This window comes from Pan troglodytes, chromosome 16, assembly GCF_028858775.2.
Source record: "Pan troglodytes isolate AG18354 chromosome 16, NHGRI_mPanTro3-v2.0_pri, whole genome shotgun sequence".
NCBI classification, from domain to species: domain Eukaryota; kingdom Metazoa; phylum Chordata; class Mammalia; order Primates; family Hominidae; genus Pan; species Pan troglodytes.
In genome coordinates, this window is record NC_072414.2 from 59,654,010 (window position 1) to 59,669,242 (window position 15,233).

The window sequence follows — 15,233 nt, forward strand, 5'->3', positions numbered from 1 at the left end:
AAGATTTTTTGCAGTCTTTTTATGTTCTTGGTTTTTAATTTTTTCATCAACTACATCTAGAAATTTATTCCCTTTGTGATTTAAAGCAGTTTTCCCATATTCTTGTATTTTCTATATGTACTAATATACTGATGAAATATATAAACTAAACTAACATTACTATAATGTTCTCATAAGTTCTATATTTCACATTTATAATAATGTAGGTTAAACAGTGTCTAAGAGAAGTCATGGGGTGGTGTAATAGTAAACAATTGCTAAACTAAAGGCACGATGATAACTTCAGTGGTTTAATGCAGAACAAAGTGATTGTACCATGTACCATTTAATTAAATGGCTGATTTTCACATTCATTATACATCAAACTGACAACTCAAATTCTTTAATCGAACATGGACACTTATTTAGTCTTAGTTCATTGTAATTCACAGCTTTCCTTTTTTCTTTCTAATTATTAGTGTGAACTGCCCTGGGTGATGAGAACTTTCTTTTCTGATGCTATTGCTGCTAAGTAGCTTCTCATCTACATGTGCATGTAGATTAGTATGAAATTTGAGTACTTAACTCACTATTTTAGATGAAAATAAAAATGTTTCATTTCCTGTTCTAATCCCAGGAGAGAATGAATGCTTTGTGGCTTTTGGCAGTTCTTGGCTGTAAAGTTTAATAACATGTATAATAAAGGGCAAAAAAAGGCAAGGATACCAATTGAAAAAGAAAAAAGTATACAACTTCTATATACTCAGTTATCTATGGAACTTGGCAAAAATAGAAATCTGCCATCTTCAGTAGAGAAGCATGTTCTTCCTGAACTTCATAAATCTTACTTCCCTCTTGTTTAGGGCATCCACACAAGGCCACCTATCTTTTCAGTTCTACTGGAGTAGGAAGACTGTTGAAGTGAATAGAGTCAGCAGAAAAAATAATTCAGCGTCAAATACAGGGCTTGCCTATTAAGTGAATGAAAATATGACACAAATTATTTTAGTGAAAGGCATTAAAGTAAGAGCTACTCTGAAGGATTGTTTATATTTGCCCTTACTTTTTTTTAATTAGGGGTTTTCCCCCCTAAATATGTGTCCAATTTCTCCAGCTTTTATGGCTCATCAGGTCATAGTAATGAAAACTACTTACAGCTGGAGTAGAAGAAATGCTTTTAATAGTTTTGCTCTTTGTCTGCGACAGAAATGATCACCTCCATGCTAAATTCTGCAGGAGCCTGGGTTTGTATAATGCCTCCAAAATGTAGTTTTTTTTGTATGTTTCCTGAGTAGGCTACAAATTTGGATTATCATTTGTTGCAGCTGACAAACACCAGATTGGCCCATGGCTAATACCTGGCACCAGGAGGGTTGTACTAGTCAAAATAAGACTAGCAAATTGATGGGCTGTGGGCTATGGTGTGTAAACTAAATATTCCCGTAGTCTGATTGTGTTCCCAGTATCCTTGGTCATTTCTCTGAAAGTGTACTGAAGATGGCATCAACATCTTTCCCTTGAGTTCCCTCATGGAGGCCAAGAAAACACAAGGGTGCTATTGCCAAGTCAAAAGCAACAGAATCAGAAAGAGAGAGTAGGGAAATAGGTGTATATTGAATACTTCCTGTGCCAATCACTGTTGCATGCTTTCTGTACAAATATTATGTCATTTAGCCTTTACAGCCACATTGTAAAGTGTGGATTATTGAACATACTCTGTGCACATGCAAGATGAGGTTTGGGAAAGTTAACCAGCTTGCCCAGAGTTATCATCTAATTAGTCAGTACAAATTTGAACACAGGGCTGTCTGACACCAGACCTTGCTTTCTCAGTGTGTTTTCCTAACAGAATGAGAAAAAAAAAAAAAAAAAAAAAAATAGAGGCAGGAGTGGAAGAAAGAGCTAGGCTAAAAAATAAAAAGAGAGACTTATGAATGAGAGAATAATGGAGCAACACAATTGCTTCAGATTCTTTTCATGTCTTTAGGTATCTCTCTTTTCCCAAATTAACTTTATTTTCCAAGGTCTAATAATCTGTCATGCAAGGCAGGTTCATAGGTCCAAGGTTCATTACAGCATGGACCTCTGTCGACCTGTGTGATATGTTATTCAAATTTTCTCATGTAAAATGTATGGCAAGAGAGTTTTTTTTTTTCCCCCAAAGGAATTTATATATACCTGATTTCAGCTTTCCAACTTACTCAGTGGCTCAGTGGTTTTTCTCTACTATCCATTTGAATCTGGTCTTCTATAAAGAGGAATGCCTTTCTGCCTTTCCCTGCCACCTAACACATTCTATTTTTCTTCTCATTTCTGAAGCAGTGACATTGTGTACTGTATTTTGAGTGCTAATGTTGATTGAAGTTGTCCCTGAAAGGAGGTGCACTTGACATGTCAAGGAGCGAGTGATTGACAACAGATATAAGTACTTTTAGTGTCAAGGCTTTGTGAAGTCATCGTTGTGAAACCCAGCCTACTGAATACCAATAATATCCTTTAGATTTTCAGTTCACAGATTTCTAGCTCCTTTTTCACCAGAATTTACATGTTTCTAAAGGAAAATGTAGTGTATTTTGACAAAGAATAAGAATATTTTCTTTTTAAATCTCTAACAAAATGAATAATTTTAGCAAATATTATAAAATCAGTATTTGTTTTACTTTTTTCTACCTATCAGAATATATTGGATTGCCTTCCCCTACATGTTTTCTGAAAATTCATTTTGTATGGAACCAATTTTTAGTGGTGAGCTATCTTTAATGGATAGTTTTTATAACATGCAGCTAAGCTTCTAAGTTGAAAATTTTAACCCTTCTTCCTCAGAATGGAGATGATCACCTCCATGCTAAATAAGATGACCTCCTCCTATTACTCAAAGAGAAAATTGTTATCGTTATGGATGTTAATTTTTATAAACATTTAAAGAAATATTTTTGTTATATTTCCTTCTGTGATAAAATTATCATTATTAATATTTTGATATTTTCTTTCTGTATTGTCTTCCTGTCCAGAATACATGTGTTTTATTGTAATGCCAGTTATTTCCAAACTGTGGAACAAGTCATTTGCTATAAAAATGTATGCTGTTCTCTTAGAATAGACAAACATATACTAGAATTGATGAATCTATGTTAGCAAATCTTTCAGGAGCACATTGCACCCTTTGAGAACAATTAAAATATGTTAACCTCTGCTCAGTATTAATTGATATAGATTTTGTCTTCTAGATCTTTAGTATTTGGGAATTGGCTTTCTCCCATTGCATTTCTTATTTCACAGTTGCTCTTAGGCTTCCTTGATCAACTAGAATTCTTGCATATTTAACCCCTAACCTTTTCTTACCATTTTCAAGATATGTAAACCACTCATTTACTTCTCATGGGTAATGGTAGATTTTCTTGTTCTTATAGTCCTGACTTACCCAGAATTCTCTATAGTGATGAATACTTGTAAATCTTACAGTAAATTTTGACCAATAGTGATTTGTTCAGTGTATCTGGTGTCTAATTATGAATAGTCAACCTTGAAATTGGTAAGTTCACGCTCATGTGCATATAGGGTCAGTGGTTATGAATAAAACATGTGCATTTCCTTTTATAGCAATTTATACATAAAGATTTTTAAAGTTTTTAATGGTGACCACTGATTAAATTTTCCACATAGAAGGTAGTACTTGTAACCTATATACTTAGGGACGTGGAAACATCTTTTTTCAGTATCTCATTCAACTAATTATTCTTAACTCAGGCTATGAGAGTGAAAAATGCAAATCTAATTCAGATGTTTGTATTTTCTCATTTTATTTCCTTGACCTGCCCTTTTAATACCTTGCCTTGTCAACATATATGCTTTGCACCAGCCAGACTGGCTTATGAGGACCATCTTGATATACTTCATTCTTTCCTGCCCCAATATACTTTATAAATTTGGGGGGAGCTTTTTATTTTGAGATTATTTTAAACTTACAGAAAAGTTGTGAGACTAATACAAAAAATTCCCACAGATGCTTCACCCATATTCCCCAGTTGTTAAAAGTTTACCATATTTGGTTAAAAATCTATAAACATGTTTTTTCCTGAAACATTTGAGAATAAGTTACAGATATCACAGCCTTTATCCCCAAATATGTTAGGTATCTATTTCCTAAGAACAAACACATTATCTTACATAATCACTGATTAAAATCAGGAAACTAGTATTGATACAATACTATTATCTACTCAACAGCCCTTATTCAAATTTCACCAATTGTCCAATAATACCCTGTATAGACAAAAGAAAAAAAATTCTGGTCCTACTCCAGTCTAGGATTATTCATTGCATTTGGTTGTCATGTCTCTCTAATGCCTCAGTGTTTGTCTTTCCTTACTTTGATATTTTGGAAGAGTACATTGCCCAGTACTTTGATTATATATTTTTACCTTGACCTAAACACTTCCTTTTCTTTTTTTCATTTAAGTTAAATCCGTTACTCAAGATGTAACACCTTAGTAAGCCTTTCTGACTCCTGATGGGAAAAGCAGTTTCTATTCTACCCACTGCCTTATTTCATTAGTTAACTTTTTAAAAATGTCTCTCCAGGCCAGGCATAGTGACTCCCACCTGTAGTCCCAGGGATTTGGGAGGCCGAGGCAGGAGGATCCCTTGAGGCCAGGAGTTCAAGACCAGCCTTGACAACAAAACAAGATCACATCTCTACAAAAAATATTTTAAAATTAGCAGGGTATGGTGGTGTACACCTGTAGTCCCACCTACTCAGGAGGCTGAGGTGGGAGGATTGTTTGATCCCAGGAATTTGAGGTTACAGTGTGCTATGATTGCACCACTGCACTCCAGCCTGGGCAACAGAGTGAGATCCTGTCTCAGAAGAAAAGTTTCTCCTTGGTCATAAGTGTCATGACTTCAAAAAAAGTTTTACACACAGAAGTATAGAAAATTAAGAAAGCCATTTTCCCTTTTTCCTGTCTCTCTCCTTCCCTGGCTTAGCATCATTGTGAATTCAGCATAGGTACTTCCAGATTATTTTATATACACATGCACTTATTTCTTTAATTTGGAGTACCTTATCTTCAGAAGATTATAAGCTCATTAAAGGTAGGAACCTGTGGCTTTTGCATTTGGTTTTCCCGCAAAGCCTCACACAGAAATGGGAGGTGTTCAGTAAATGCTTATTGATTGACAGAGTTTTAAAGGAAGAGTTAGGCCAGGTGTGGTGGCTTACGCCTGTAATCCTAGCACTTTGGGAGGTTGAGGCAGGAGGATCACTTAAGCCCAGGACTTCAAGACCAGCTTAGGCAACATTAGTGAGATCCCTGTTTCTACCAAAAAAAAAAAAAAAAAAAAAAAAAAAAAATAGCCAGTCATGGTGGTGCACACCTGTGGTCCCAGCTACTCAGGCAGCTGAGGTGGAAGGATTGCTTGAGCCCAGGAGGTCAAGGCTACAGTGAGCAGTGATTGTACCCCACAGCACTTCAGCCTAGGTGACAGGGTGACACCCTGTCTCAAAAAAAAAAAAAATGTTGAATGTATTTAAATATGGAAAGTTCCTTATAAAAACCATAATTGATAATTGTACTGTTTTCTTTTTCCTAAATTTAGGTTGTTAAAGGCCTTACTTATTTGTGGAGTTTAAAGATTTTACATAGAGGTATGTGCTGGGCTTATAAGCTTGGACTTAATTTGGGGTGGGGTTGGGTCTCTCCAGATACCTTGATTTTTAAAGTAAGTGTTCTGACATTTAAGCCAGCTGATACATCTGGTACTCAAAAAGATGGCTGCTCTATAAATGTTATTTTTCTTGTTTTCTCCATCAGCTGCTCTCATTTAGATTATAAACTTGGTAGTGTGTTTTTGTGAATCACCTTTGTCAAACTTGTAAAAAGATATTTCATAGTATTTGAAAATAACAGGATCTTGTTTGTCTTACTTAACTATTGTTAATGCAAAACCTTTGCTTTCTGTACAATTACATCCTTCCTTCTATTAACATTTCAGATAGCATCACACACTGTTCCTTAAGAGATTGCTTCACATACCTGGAAAGAAAAACTTTATTTTTAATTTTTTTAAAGATGGGGTCTTGTTCTGTTGGCCAGGTTGGTGTTAAACCCCTAGCCTCAAGCAGTCCTCCTACCTCGGCCTCCCAGAGTGCTAGGATTCAGGCGGGAGCCACTGCGCCTGGCCAAAAGTAAAACTTTAAATAAGATATTGGTGAAAGCATCAGGAATAGTCCCCTTGTCTAGTAACAGAACACATGAGAGAACAATCAGATGAGTGTTGAATATTGCAAAAGGAATCTCCTTTTGTTTTTTTAATGTTCCCAAAATATCTGAATTCATTTGGAGCAAATTATTAAGTGAGAAAGAGACTATAACAAAGCAACTTCAAGGTCTAGTGTTACTAACAGTGCTGTTTAATTTTACACATCTGCTCATCTTAGCTGTATGTACATTTGGGGAATGGAACAGCATACACATTAGTTGTGACTAAAGGAAAGTTTTTTCTTTTAAGGATATAAACTGTGAGATGGAGAAAACAACTGATATTTTCAACTGTGATGTCATATCTGTCACTAAGGGTTGTTTTCTTTTGTGGTGGTTTTAATAGCCTAGTGATTCCACATTTCTTCTGAAATCCTTGTTTTTAATGAGGGTATCTAGATTTTGACAAATCAAATAGTCAGGTTTTTGAAGGTATTTAACTGACTAAATGGAATCATAAACTAGATTTATTTTTAAAGCCAGTCCACTCCATTTCTAGAGTATAGTTGGTGCGAAAGGTAGGTGTAGGGAGGGTGAGTTTTGTTAGTGTTACTTTCTCTGGGTATAAATAAGTGTGTAAACAAATTTGGTGGATGAAAAAAAATTGAACATTTTTGACTACCAAGAGTAAGAGATAACAGTATTCAACATGATATAACTTATATTGTTTCTATTCCCTGTACTCCTACCTCCGCACACCCAGCAACCGGTAAAGTGGTGATAGCCATTTTAATAAGAATTAACCCAATGGTCAGTTCTCAAAATTTTATTGATTTTTTAAAAAATGGACATCTATCCATTTGACAAAAGAACTAAAGGAAAAACATCCATTCTTAATAGTAAAGCTTTCTTTAAAAGGGCAGTGCCATGGAAATTCGAGTGTTGTTAGAAAGTGAGTGTTAGGATCATCATGTATCTGGGCATACAGGTTAATTCTGGCTTGTAATGAAATCCCTCTCTAGCTATAACTTTGTGCAAGGAATCTTAGTAGCACAAAGAACTATAGTGGATAGGGAAATACGTTTTAGTTATTCTGCCATTATCTTGATTTTTCTTCTTTAAAATTAGAAATCATGCTGATAAGTTGATGTACCTTTCGTATTCCTGTATCTAAATTTTTTTATTTTAATTTTTACTCTGGGTTTGGGAGAAATAACTAAATTTTTCATTTGAAATGGGATCTTGATAGACATGTTTCAGATGGATTTGTCTGGATCTAAAAATAATGTCTAGGGTCAGATTCTCAGTAGAAACCACTTCATGATCACTGTGGCCAAGCTTGGTTGACCAGAGCCTCTCAGAAGCCAGTAGGTCCTTCTTTTCATCCCTGGTTGCAACTTGGGCTAAGAAAGGGCTCTTTCGTTAGTGACGGACAAGGGCTGCAGTGGTTTGACTGATGGAGAGCATAGAGGTTTCAAGAGGGAATCCTGGGCCTGTACTTATTTTTTCAGTTGGTGCTGGCCAGCCCAATTCCTACGGAGAGTAGCCTGCTATAAAATGCCACCTGTTGTGAGAAGAAGATATCTGTTGGGGACACAGTAGGAACAGTGGTAGAGGGCTGACAAGTCCTTTCAAGGAATTTCAGTGAATGAGTGTGCACCTACATCTGTCTCAATGGAAAGACTAACGAATTGCAGTGCAGATGAACAGTTATGTCCCAGTAGTTATGGCCACTCAACTACAGAAATAAATATCCTGTGGTAATACACCTCATTAGATATATTCATATTTAGCTTTTGAGTTTCCCAGCTATTCATGGAAACTTTTACCTTCTGGACTTAAAAGCATGTGTTTTTGCTGAAGCTTCAAAGAAGCCAGGTGTCCCTGAAGACTTCTGTAAAGCATTGTAATGAGAAATTTACCTTAGATTGAGTAGTTGTTAACTTAATATTTTAGAGGTTTTGTCCATATTTAATAACTTGGATTCCATAAAAATAAGATTAAAGATGCCTTTTTATTTACCAAAAAGCTATTTAATTTTCTTCTTGATTAAAAAATTGTAGCTTTTTAGATCAGTTCAATCAGGCAATTAAAGATCAGAGCTTTTAAGTTCAGCTAAGGCAATTAAATAGGTAATATACTTGTTTATGCACTTTTGCTATATAAGCTCATTGCTGTTCCTTCTTAAAAGCACATGTACTCATTTTTGCTTTCTCTAAAAGAATGATGATGGGAATTCTAGCTGAACATGTGTCACATTGTCAAATCAAAAACAGGGGTCCTTCTGCAGGGGCTGGGGGAGCCTGGTTTAGACATTGTGAGAGGACAGTGAAAAGAAGATGGTGAAAGAGAAATACTAATGAGTGATCTATACCTCTTCCTCCTTTGTCTTGGTCTAAGTACCTGTGTTGTCCTCTGATCATCGTTTTCTAATGCTGTTCTTAAAAACCAGAGTAAAAAAAAAAAAGAAATTGCTTTGTACTTATGGGCACAAATTTCAAAAGATTAAGAAATGGAGATGTGTTCAGTATCTAATGAGAAAAGAGAACAAACTATTTCTCACATTTATATGGTTTCCTTGGAATACAGTGGTCCGGATTTTAGCTATAGAAAGTGTATAAATAAATAGTATATTACAGAATTTATTAAATGTAGTTAATGGCTTCCAAACAAACTCTCGAAAACCTGGAGTCTCTCCCGTAGTTTATATCCAGTGAGGACTGTAGAGTAGAATGAAATCTGAGCAATAAGCAGCGGCAAACCACTCATCCCATGAGGCTTGTTAGTCTGGTAAAAGTTAGTTTATTTGATAGTATATTATGTTAACTGGAAATTGTTTTGGAAATTGAAGCACAGCAGTTGCTATTCATAATGGATCATCAAATGTTATATTCAGTCAGGTGTTACTATTGTTTATTTTGCTCTTTTTAAGATTTGGTTGAGATATATATGCAGGGACTTTATAAACTATTGAATGCTAAGAATGTGGCATGTTTTTATTATAACCATGAATTAATCACTTTATTCAGTTAATAAGAATACACCACTCCAAAACCAAGCCAGGGAGAGAGTTTAGTATACTTTATATTACTGAGTCAAAAATTATGAAAATCTTTTCTCTAAAATAAACCAAACGTGTGATAATTCCACATGAGGACATAATTATTAAAAATGTTTGAAATGCCCACCAAATTAACTACTGTGGAAAAGTTGTCTTTATTAAAAGGCGTATGTGAGAGCACTATAAGCATAGCATGTGCTGACTATGGGTAAAAACAAAGAAAATGAACACTGAGAAAATCTGTTAGGCCAGATCCGACATTACAGGAAACATCGCAGCTTCACTTCAAAACATACATCGCCACTAATGAGGTGAGAGCCCTGCATATTAATAAACCTACAGCTCCAGTCATAGCCATCATTACCCACATCAAACATAAATACAAGATTAACACCTATGCCATTTCTTGGGAAGATGTAAGAATGCACTGGTAGTAACTGCTCTCTCTTTCCCTGAGGATAAAAAATAGAAATGCAAGGGTAATGAGAATAGAACTTAGATTAAGAAAATAAAATTGGCAATCATTCTGGGGCCATCTTACACAGATGCGGAAGTTTATAGAAGAAAAAAAAACCTATATAGTTGGTGTGCCAGGAGTTTTTTTGTATATATGAACCTGGTTAGTTTCATTTACTTTCTCCAATAGGAGAACTTTTTAAAAATACGTTTTTGCAGAAATTCTGTAGGAAAATGCTGGCCAGATAGATTTGTGTTTAAAGAAACTAAGCCTTGTAGTTTCAGTATACATGTTACAAATTTTATTTTCTACCCTTGGCTTTTCTCTTTTATAAATCTGGCCTCACACAGACTTTCCAATTAGTGCTACCTTAGATACCAAAGCCAGTGTTAGTTTGATCATTCAGCAACTATTTATTTTGTACCTACTACGTTCTAGGCGCTGTTCACAGTACTTGAAACACATCAATACGTGAAACAAAAGATTTCTATGATCATAGAACTCATATTCTAGCAGTGATAGAGTGGGTTAGGAAACATTTCTTAAACAATAACATACATAATAAATAAGTAGAATACAGAGTGTGTTAGAGGGTTGTTAATAATAGAAAAGAAAAAGTAGATTGAGGTTAGGGGAGGCAAAGGGTAGGTTGCGTATTAATCAAAGAAACCTCATAGGGAAGATGAGTTTGGAAGGAAGGCTTGAAAGGGGAGGGTTACTAGTCAAGTAGATATATGAGAAACAGTTAGAGTAGACACCACAGGATGTGCCCGGAGTGTTAGTGGAACAGCAAAGAGGCCAGTGTGTCTGTATCTGAGTGTGGGAGACAAGAGTAGAATCAGCTGTTAGGAAAATGTTTTGGTAATTCAGGTAAGTTTCAGGGGCCCAGATCAGGGAGATAGTTATAAAGATGGGGAGAAGTGGTGATTCTGGATATATTTTAAATGTATAGTCGATAGAATTTCCTGATGGATTGCTTGTGACTTTTAAGAGAAAGGCGTCAAGGTTGCTTAAATTGTTAACAGTTTAGTATGTTAAAAATACTTCTTGCTACTTTCTTTCCCTGAAAAGAGATAACAACAAAAAACCTGATAATATGAAGTGCTGACTAGAATACAGAGCAATTAGAATTCTCATACATTGCTGGTAGAAATATAAAATGGTACAGCTGCTTTGAAAAATAGTTTGACAATTTCTTGCAACGTGATTCAGCAGTCCCCTTCCTAGATACTTACCCAAGAGAAAGGAAAACATATGTCCACACAAAAACTTTAGGCAACTCTTTATAGTGGCTTTATTCATAATAGCTCCAAACTGGAAACAACCCAAATGTCTTTCAGCTGGTAAATGGAAAAACAGACTGTAATACATCCACAGAGTGGAATATTACTCAGCAATAAAACAAGCTACTGATACATGTAACAACATGGGTGAATATCAGATACTTCATGTTAAATGAAGGAGGCTGACTCAAAGGGTTACCAGCTGCGTGATTCCACTTATATGACATTCTGGAAAAGGCAGAATACATACATGGAAAAAGCAAAATACAATTTTCCATCCTATGGGATGGAACATCAACATCACTGCTTGACAAACAGTGGAGGAGGAGTTGACTGTAAAGGCATGAAGGAACATTTTGGTATGTTGGAAATGTTCTGTAGCTTGATTTTTGTGGTAGTTACATGGTTATATGTGTTTTTTTAGCAAACAAAGACGTGTGCACCTGAAAAGGGTGAGTGAATTTTACTGTGTATAAATTATGCCTCAGTAAACCAAATTTTAAAATTAAAAAGTAAACCAGATTTACAGAGAAAAGCTCTTCTTACATCTTAGCAGTGCAGTAGACACTCTAGAAAGAAGTTTTCCCTGCCAAAAGGACAAACCATTCTTTCAAAGGGTCTTGGTGATTCTGTCATTATTTCTGTATCTTCATGGCTTCTGACAAATCCTACCTAGGTTTGATCTAGTAACTCAGTAGCTTAAAAAACAGCCAACCAACCCCCGCACCCCAAGAAAAAAAACCAACCCTCGTGATTTAAAGGATATCTACAATGCCAGAAAGAGAGAGACAGGGTCAGGGAAGAGAGGATAGTGGGAAGAGAAACAGAAACTTAGAAGTTGCTGTTATCATTGGCACAATTTGAAACATCTGGAAATTGGACAGTTCTTTCTGTAGTTAAGCCGATTTTTTCCCCAGAGATATTACCAAGAACTGCGTATCTGCAGAGCTGACTTAACCTGTTGGACAATTTTAAAAGCTCAGTTTCTAGGAAGGAATAAGGCTTTATCTGACATTCCCAATTCAGTCCTACTGACTGACTGCCTCACTGGGTGACCCCAGAAAGGCAGGTCACTCCTGTTCTCTTTGCCTCTGTTCCCTCATATATACTATGAAAGAGTAGCTGGATGATCACTCAGATTTCTTCAAGAGCTAAGGTTCTGGGTTCTGTGATTTCCTGACTGAAGGAAGTGTGACCTGTTGATAAGGTGGGGAACAAAGAAAATCAGAGAGACATAAAAGAAAAGAAAGAGAAAAGGGAGGGGAGAATTTCCAAGAGTAGATTTTGTGATGAAAATAATAACAATAATGACTATTAAGCATGTACTCTGTACCAGGCACTGTTCTAGGTGCTTAATATATATAAATTATTTAAGGTATTCCTTCAAAGTGGGAAATTCTAGGAAATATGAAATATTTTAAAACCGAAGATAAGAGACTAAAGTATAAAACAAATAATTGAAAATTAAAGCCGTGCGCCTTAGCTAAGAAAATGTTGCTTTCTAAACCAGACTGATGTTATCAAATCAAAAGGCATCTTTAAGGGAAACTGTTTTTAAAGTATCAGGGACACTGAAAATGAAGTATTATAATTAATAAGGAATTATAATAAGGACATGTAAAGTCACAACTTGGATGGAAAGCAAGAACACGTTTTTTTTTCTTTTATTTTTATTTTATTATTATTATACTTTAAGTTTTAGGGTACATGTGCATAATGTGCAGGTTAGTTACATATGTATACATGTGCCATGCTGGTGTGCTGCACCCATTAACTCGTCATTTAGCATTAGGTATATCTCCTAATGCTATCCCTCCCCCCTCCCCCCACCCCACAACAGTCCCCAGAGTGTGATGTTCCCCTTCCTGTGTCCATGTGTTCTCATTGTTCAGTTCCCACCTATGAGTGAAAACATGTGGTGTTTGGTTTTTTGTCCTCACGATAGTTTACTGAGAATGATGATTTCCAATTTCATCCATGTCCCTACAAAGGACATGAACTCATCATTTTGTATGGCTGCATAGTACTCCATGGTATATATGTGCCACATTTTCTTAATCCAGTCTATCATTGTTGGACATTTGGATTGGCTCCAAGTCTTTGCTATTGTGAATAATGCCGCAATAAACATACGTGTGCATGTGTCTTTACAGCAGCATGATTTATAATCCTTTGGGTATATACCCAGTAACGGGATGGCTGGGTCAAATGGTATTTCTAGTTCTAGATCCCTGAGGAATCGCCACACTGACTTCCACAATGGTTGAACTAGTTTACAGTCCCACCAACAGTGTAAAAGTGTTCCTATTTCTCCACATCCTCTCCAGCACCTGTTGTTTCCTGACTTTTTAATGATCGCCATTCTAACTGGTGTGAGATGGTATCTCATTGTGGTTTTGATTTGCATTTCTCTGATGGCCAGTGATGGTGAGCATCTTTTCATGTGTTTTTTGGCTGCATAAATGTCTTCTTTTGAGAAGTGTCTGTTCATGTCCTTCGCCCACTTTTTGATGGGGTTGTTTGTTTTTTTCTTGTAAATTTGTTTGAGTTCATTGTAGATTCTGGATATTAGCCCTTTGTCAGATGAGTAGGTTGCGAAAATATTCTCCCATTTTGTAGGTTGCCTGTTCACTCTGATGGTAGTTTCTTTTGCTGTGCAGAAGCTCTTTAGTTTAATTAGATCCCATTTGTCAATTTTGGCTTTTGTTGCCATTGCTTTTGGTGTTTTAGACATGAAGTCCTTGCCCATGCCTATGTCCTGAATGGTAATGCCTAGGTTTTCTTCTAGGGTTTTTATGGTTTTAGGTCTAATGTTTAAGTCTTTAATCCATCTTGAATTAATTTTTGTATAAGGTGTAAGGAAGGGATCCAGTTTCAGTTTTCTACATATGGCTAGCCAGTTTTCCCAGCACCATTTATTAAATAGGGAATCCTTTCCCCATTGCTTGTTTTTCTCAGGTTTGTCAAAGATCAGATAGTTGTAGATATGCGGTATTATTTCTGAGGGCTCTGTTCTGTTCCATTGATCTATATCTCTGTTTTGGTACCAGTACCATGCTGTTTTGTTTACTGTAGCCTTGTAGTATAGTTTGAAGTCAGGTAGCCTGATGCCTCCAGCTTTGTTCTTTTGGCTTAGGATTGACTTGGCAATGTGGGCTCTTTTTTGGTTCCATATGTACTTTAAAGTAGTTTTTTCCAATTCTGGAACACATTTTTTTTTTAAATCTTTTTATTGTGAAACAATTGTAGATCCACAGGAAGTTGCAAAAAAATGCACAAGATAGTCCCATCTAAGGGCATCCTTTTTAAGGAAGGAATTTTGAAGAAAATGGGAAGGTGAGAGGGTAACAGTTCAAAATAGTGTAGGCAGGTAAATGTTATATATTTGATATTGTCCTTTAAGTGAAATCAGTATAAATTTTAAGATTAAAAATGTTATAAGAATATTTGTAGTATATTCCAAAATTATTTTGTTATATTTATTAAATGGGAAAAGTGAAATGGTTTGGTAGAGGTAAGATGTTTGAATTCCTTAGGAAAGAAATTTTGATGTCAAGGTGGTAGTTAAAATAGTATGTTAGTGTGTGTAAAAGTTGGGATTTGTGGCAAAAATAAATTAGGGAATGATTATTTTCTGGATAAAGTGATTCTTAAACAAAAGAATTCTTGGAAAGTATTGCTATCAATAGAAAACTAACCTGATTAATTTTTAATGATTTATTAAAAGATAATTTGCATAAAGCTTTGTAACAATCTGTTTTTTGCAGAGATCTACATAGTTTGTGATTAACTATATACATTATAGTGAATTTTAAAATAACCTATGACATTTTTTTGCTTTCTGGAGGATCAGTTTTTGTTTGTTTGTTTATTTTTTTGAAACAGAGTCTCACTCTGCCGCCCAGGCTGGAGTGCAGTGGCACAATCTCGGCTCACTGCAACCTCCACCTCCCAGGTTCAAATGATTCTCCTGCCCCAGCCTTCCAAGTAGCTGGGACTACACGCACGTGCCTCCATGCCTGGCTAATTTTTGTATTTTTAGTAGAGACGGGGTTTCACTGTGTTAGCCAGGCTGGTCTCGATCTCCTGACCTTGTGATCCACCTGTCTCGGCCTCCCAAAGTGCTGAGATTACAGGCATGAGCCACCGTGCCTGGCCCCAAACACTTTTTTAAAAGAACTGGTTAGTGTTTGAGTAACCCAAGTCAATTTAAAAGGAGTCATTCCCAGTAGGTTTTATGTTGCCATGTGTAA

The 15,233-nt window shown here is 35.9% G+C and overlaps 1 protein-coding gene across 2 annotated transcripts in view; it reads left to right on the plus strand.

Annotated features, from left to right (window-relative positions):
* The window catches only part of MAP2K5 (mitogen-activated protein kinase kinase 5), a 263,443-nt gene that overhangs the window by 115,318 nt on the left and 132,892 nt on the right, over positions 1-15,233 (plus strand). For both annotated transcript variants that reach the window (XM_001174814.6, XM_001174812.7), the window contains exon 13: positions 5,578-5,626. In XM_001174814.6, the coding sequence (XP_001174814.1) occupies positions 5,578-5,626 (49 nt within the window). The remainder of the gene's footprint in view (positions 1-5,577; positions 5,627-15,233) is intronic.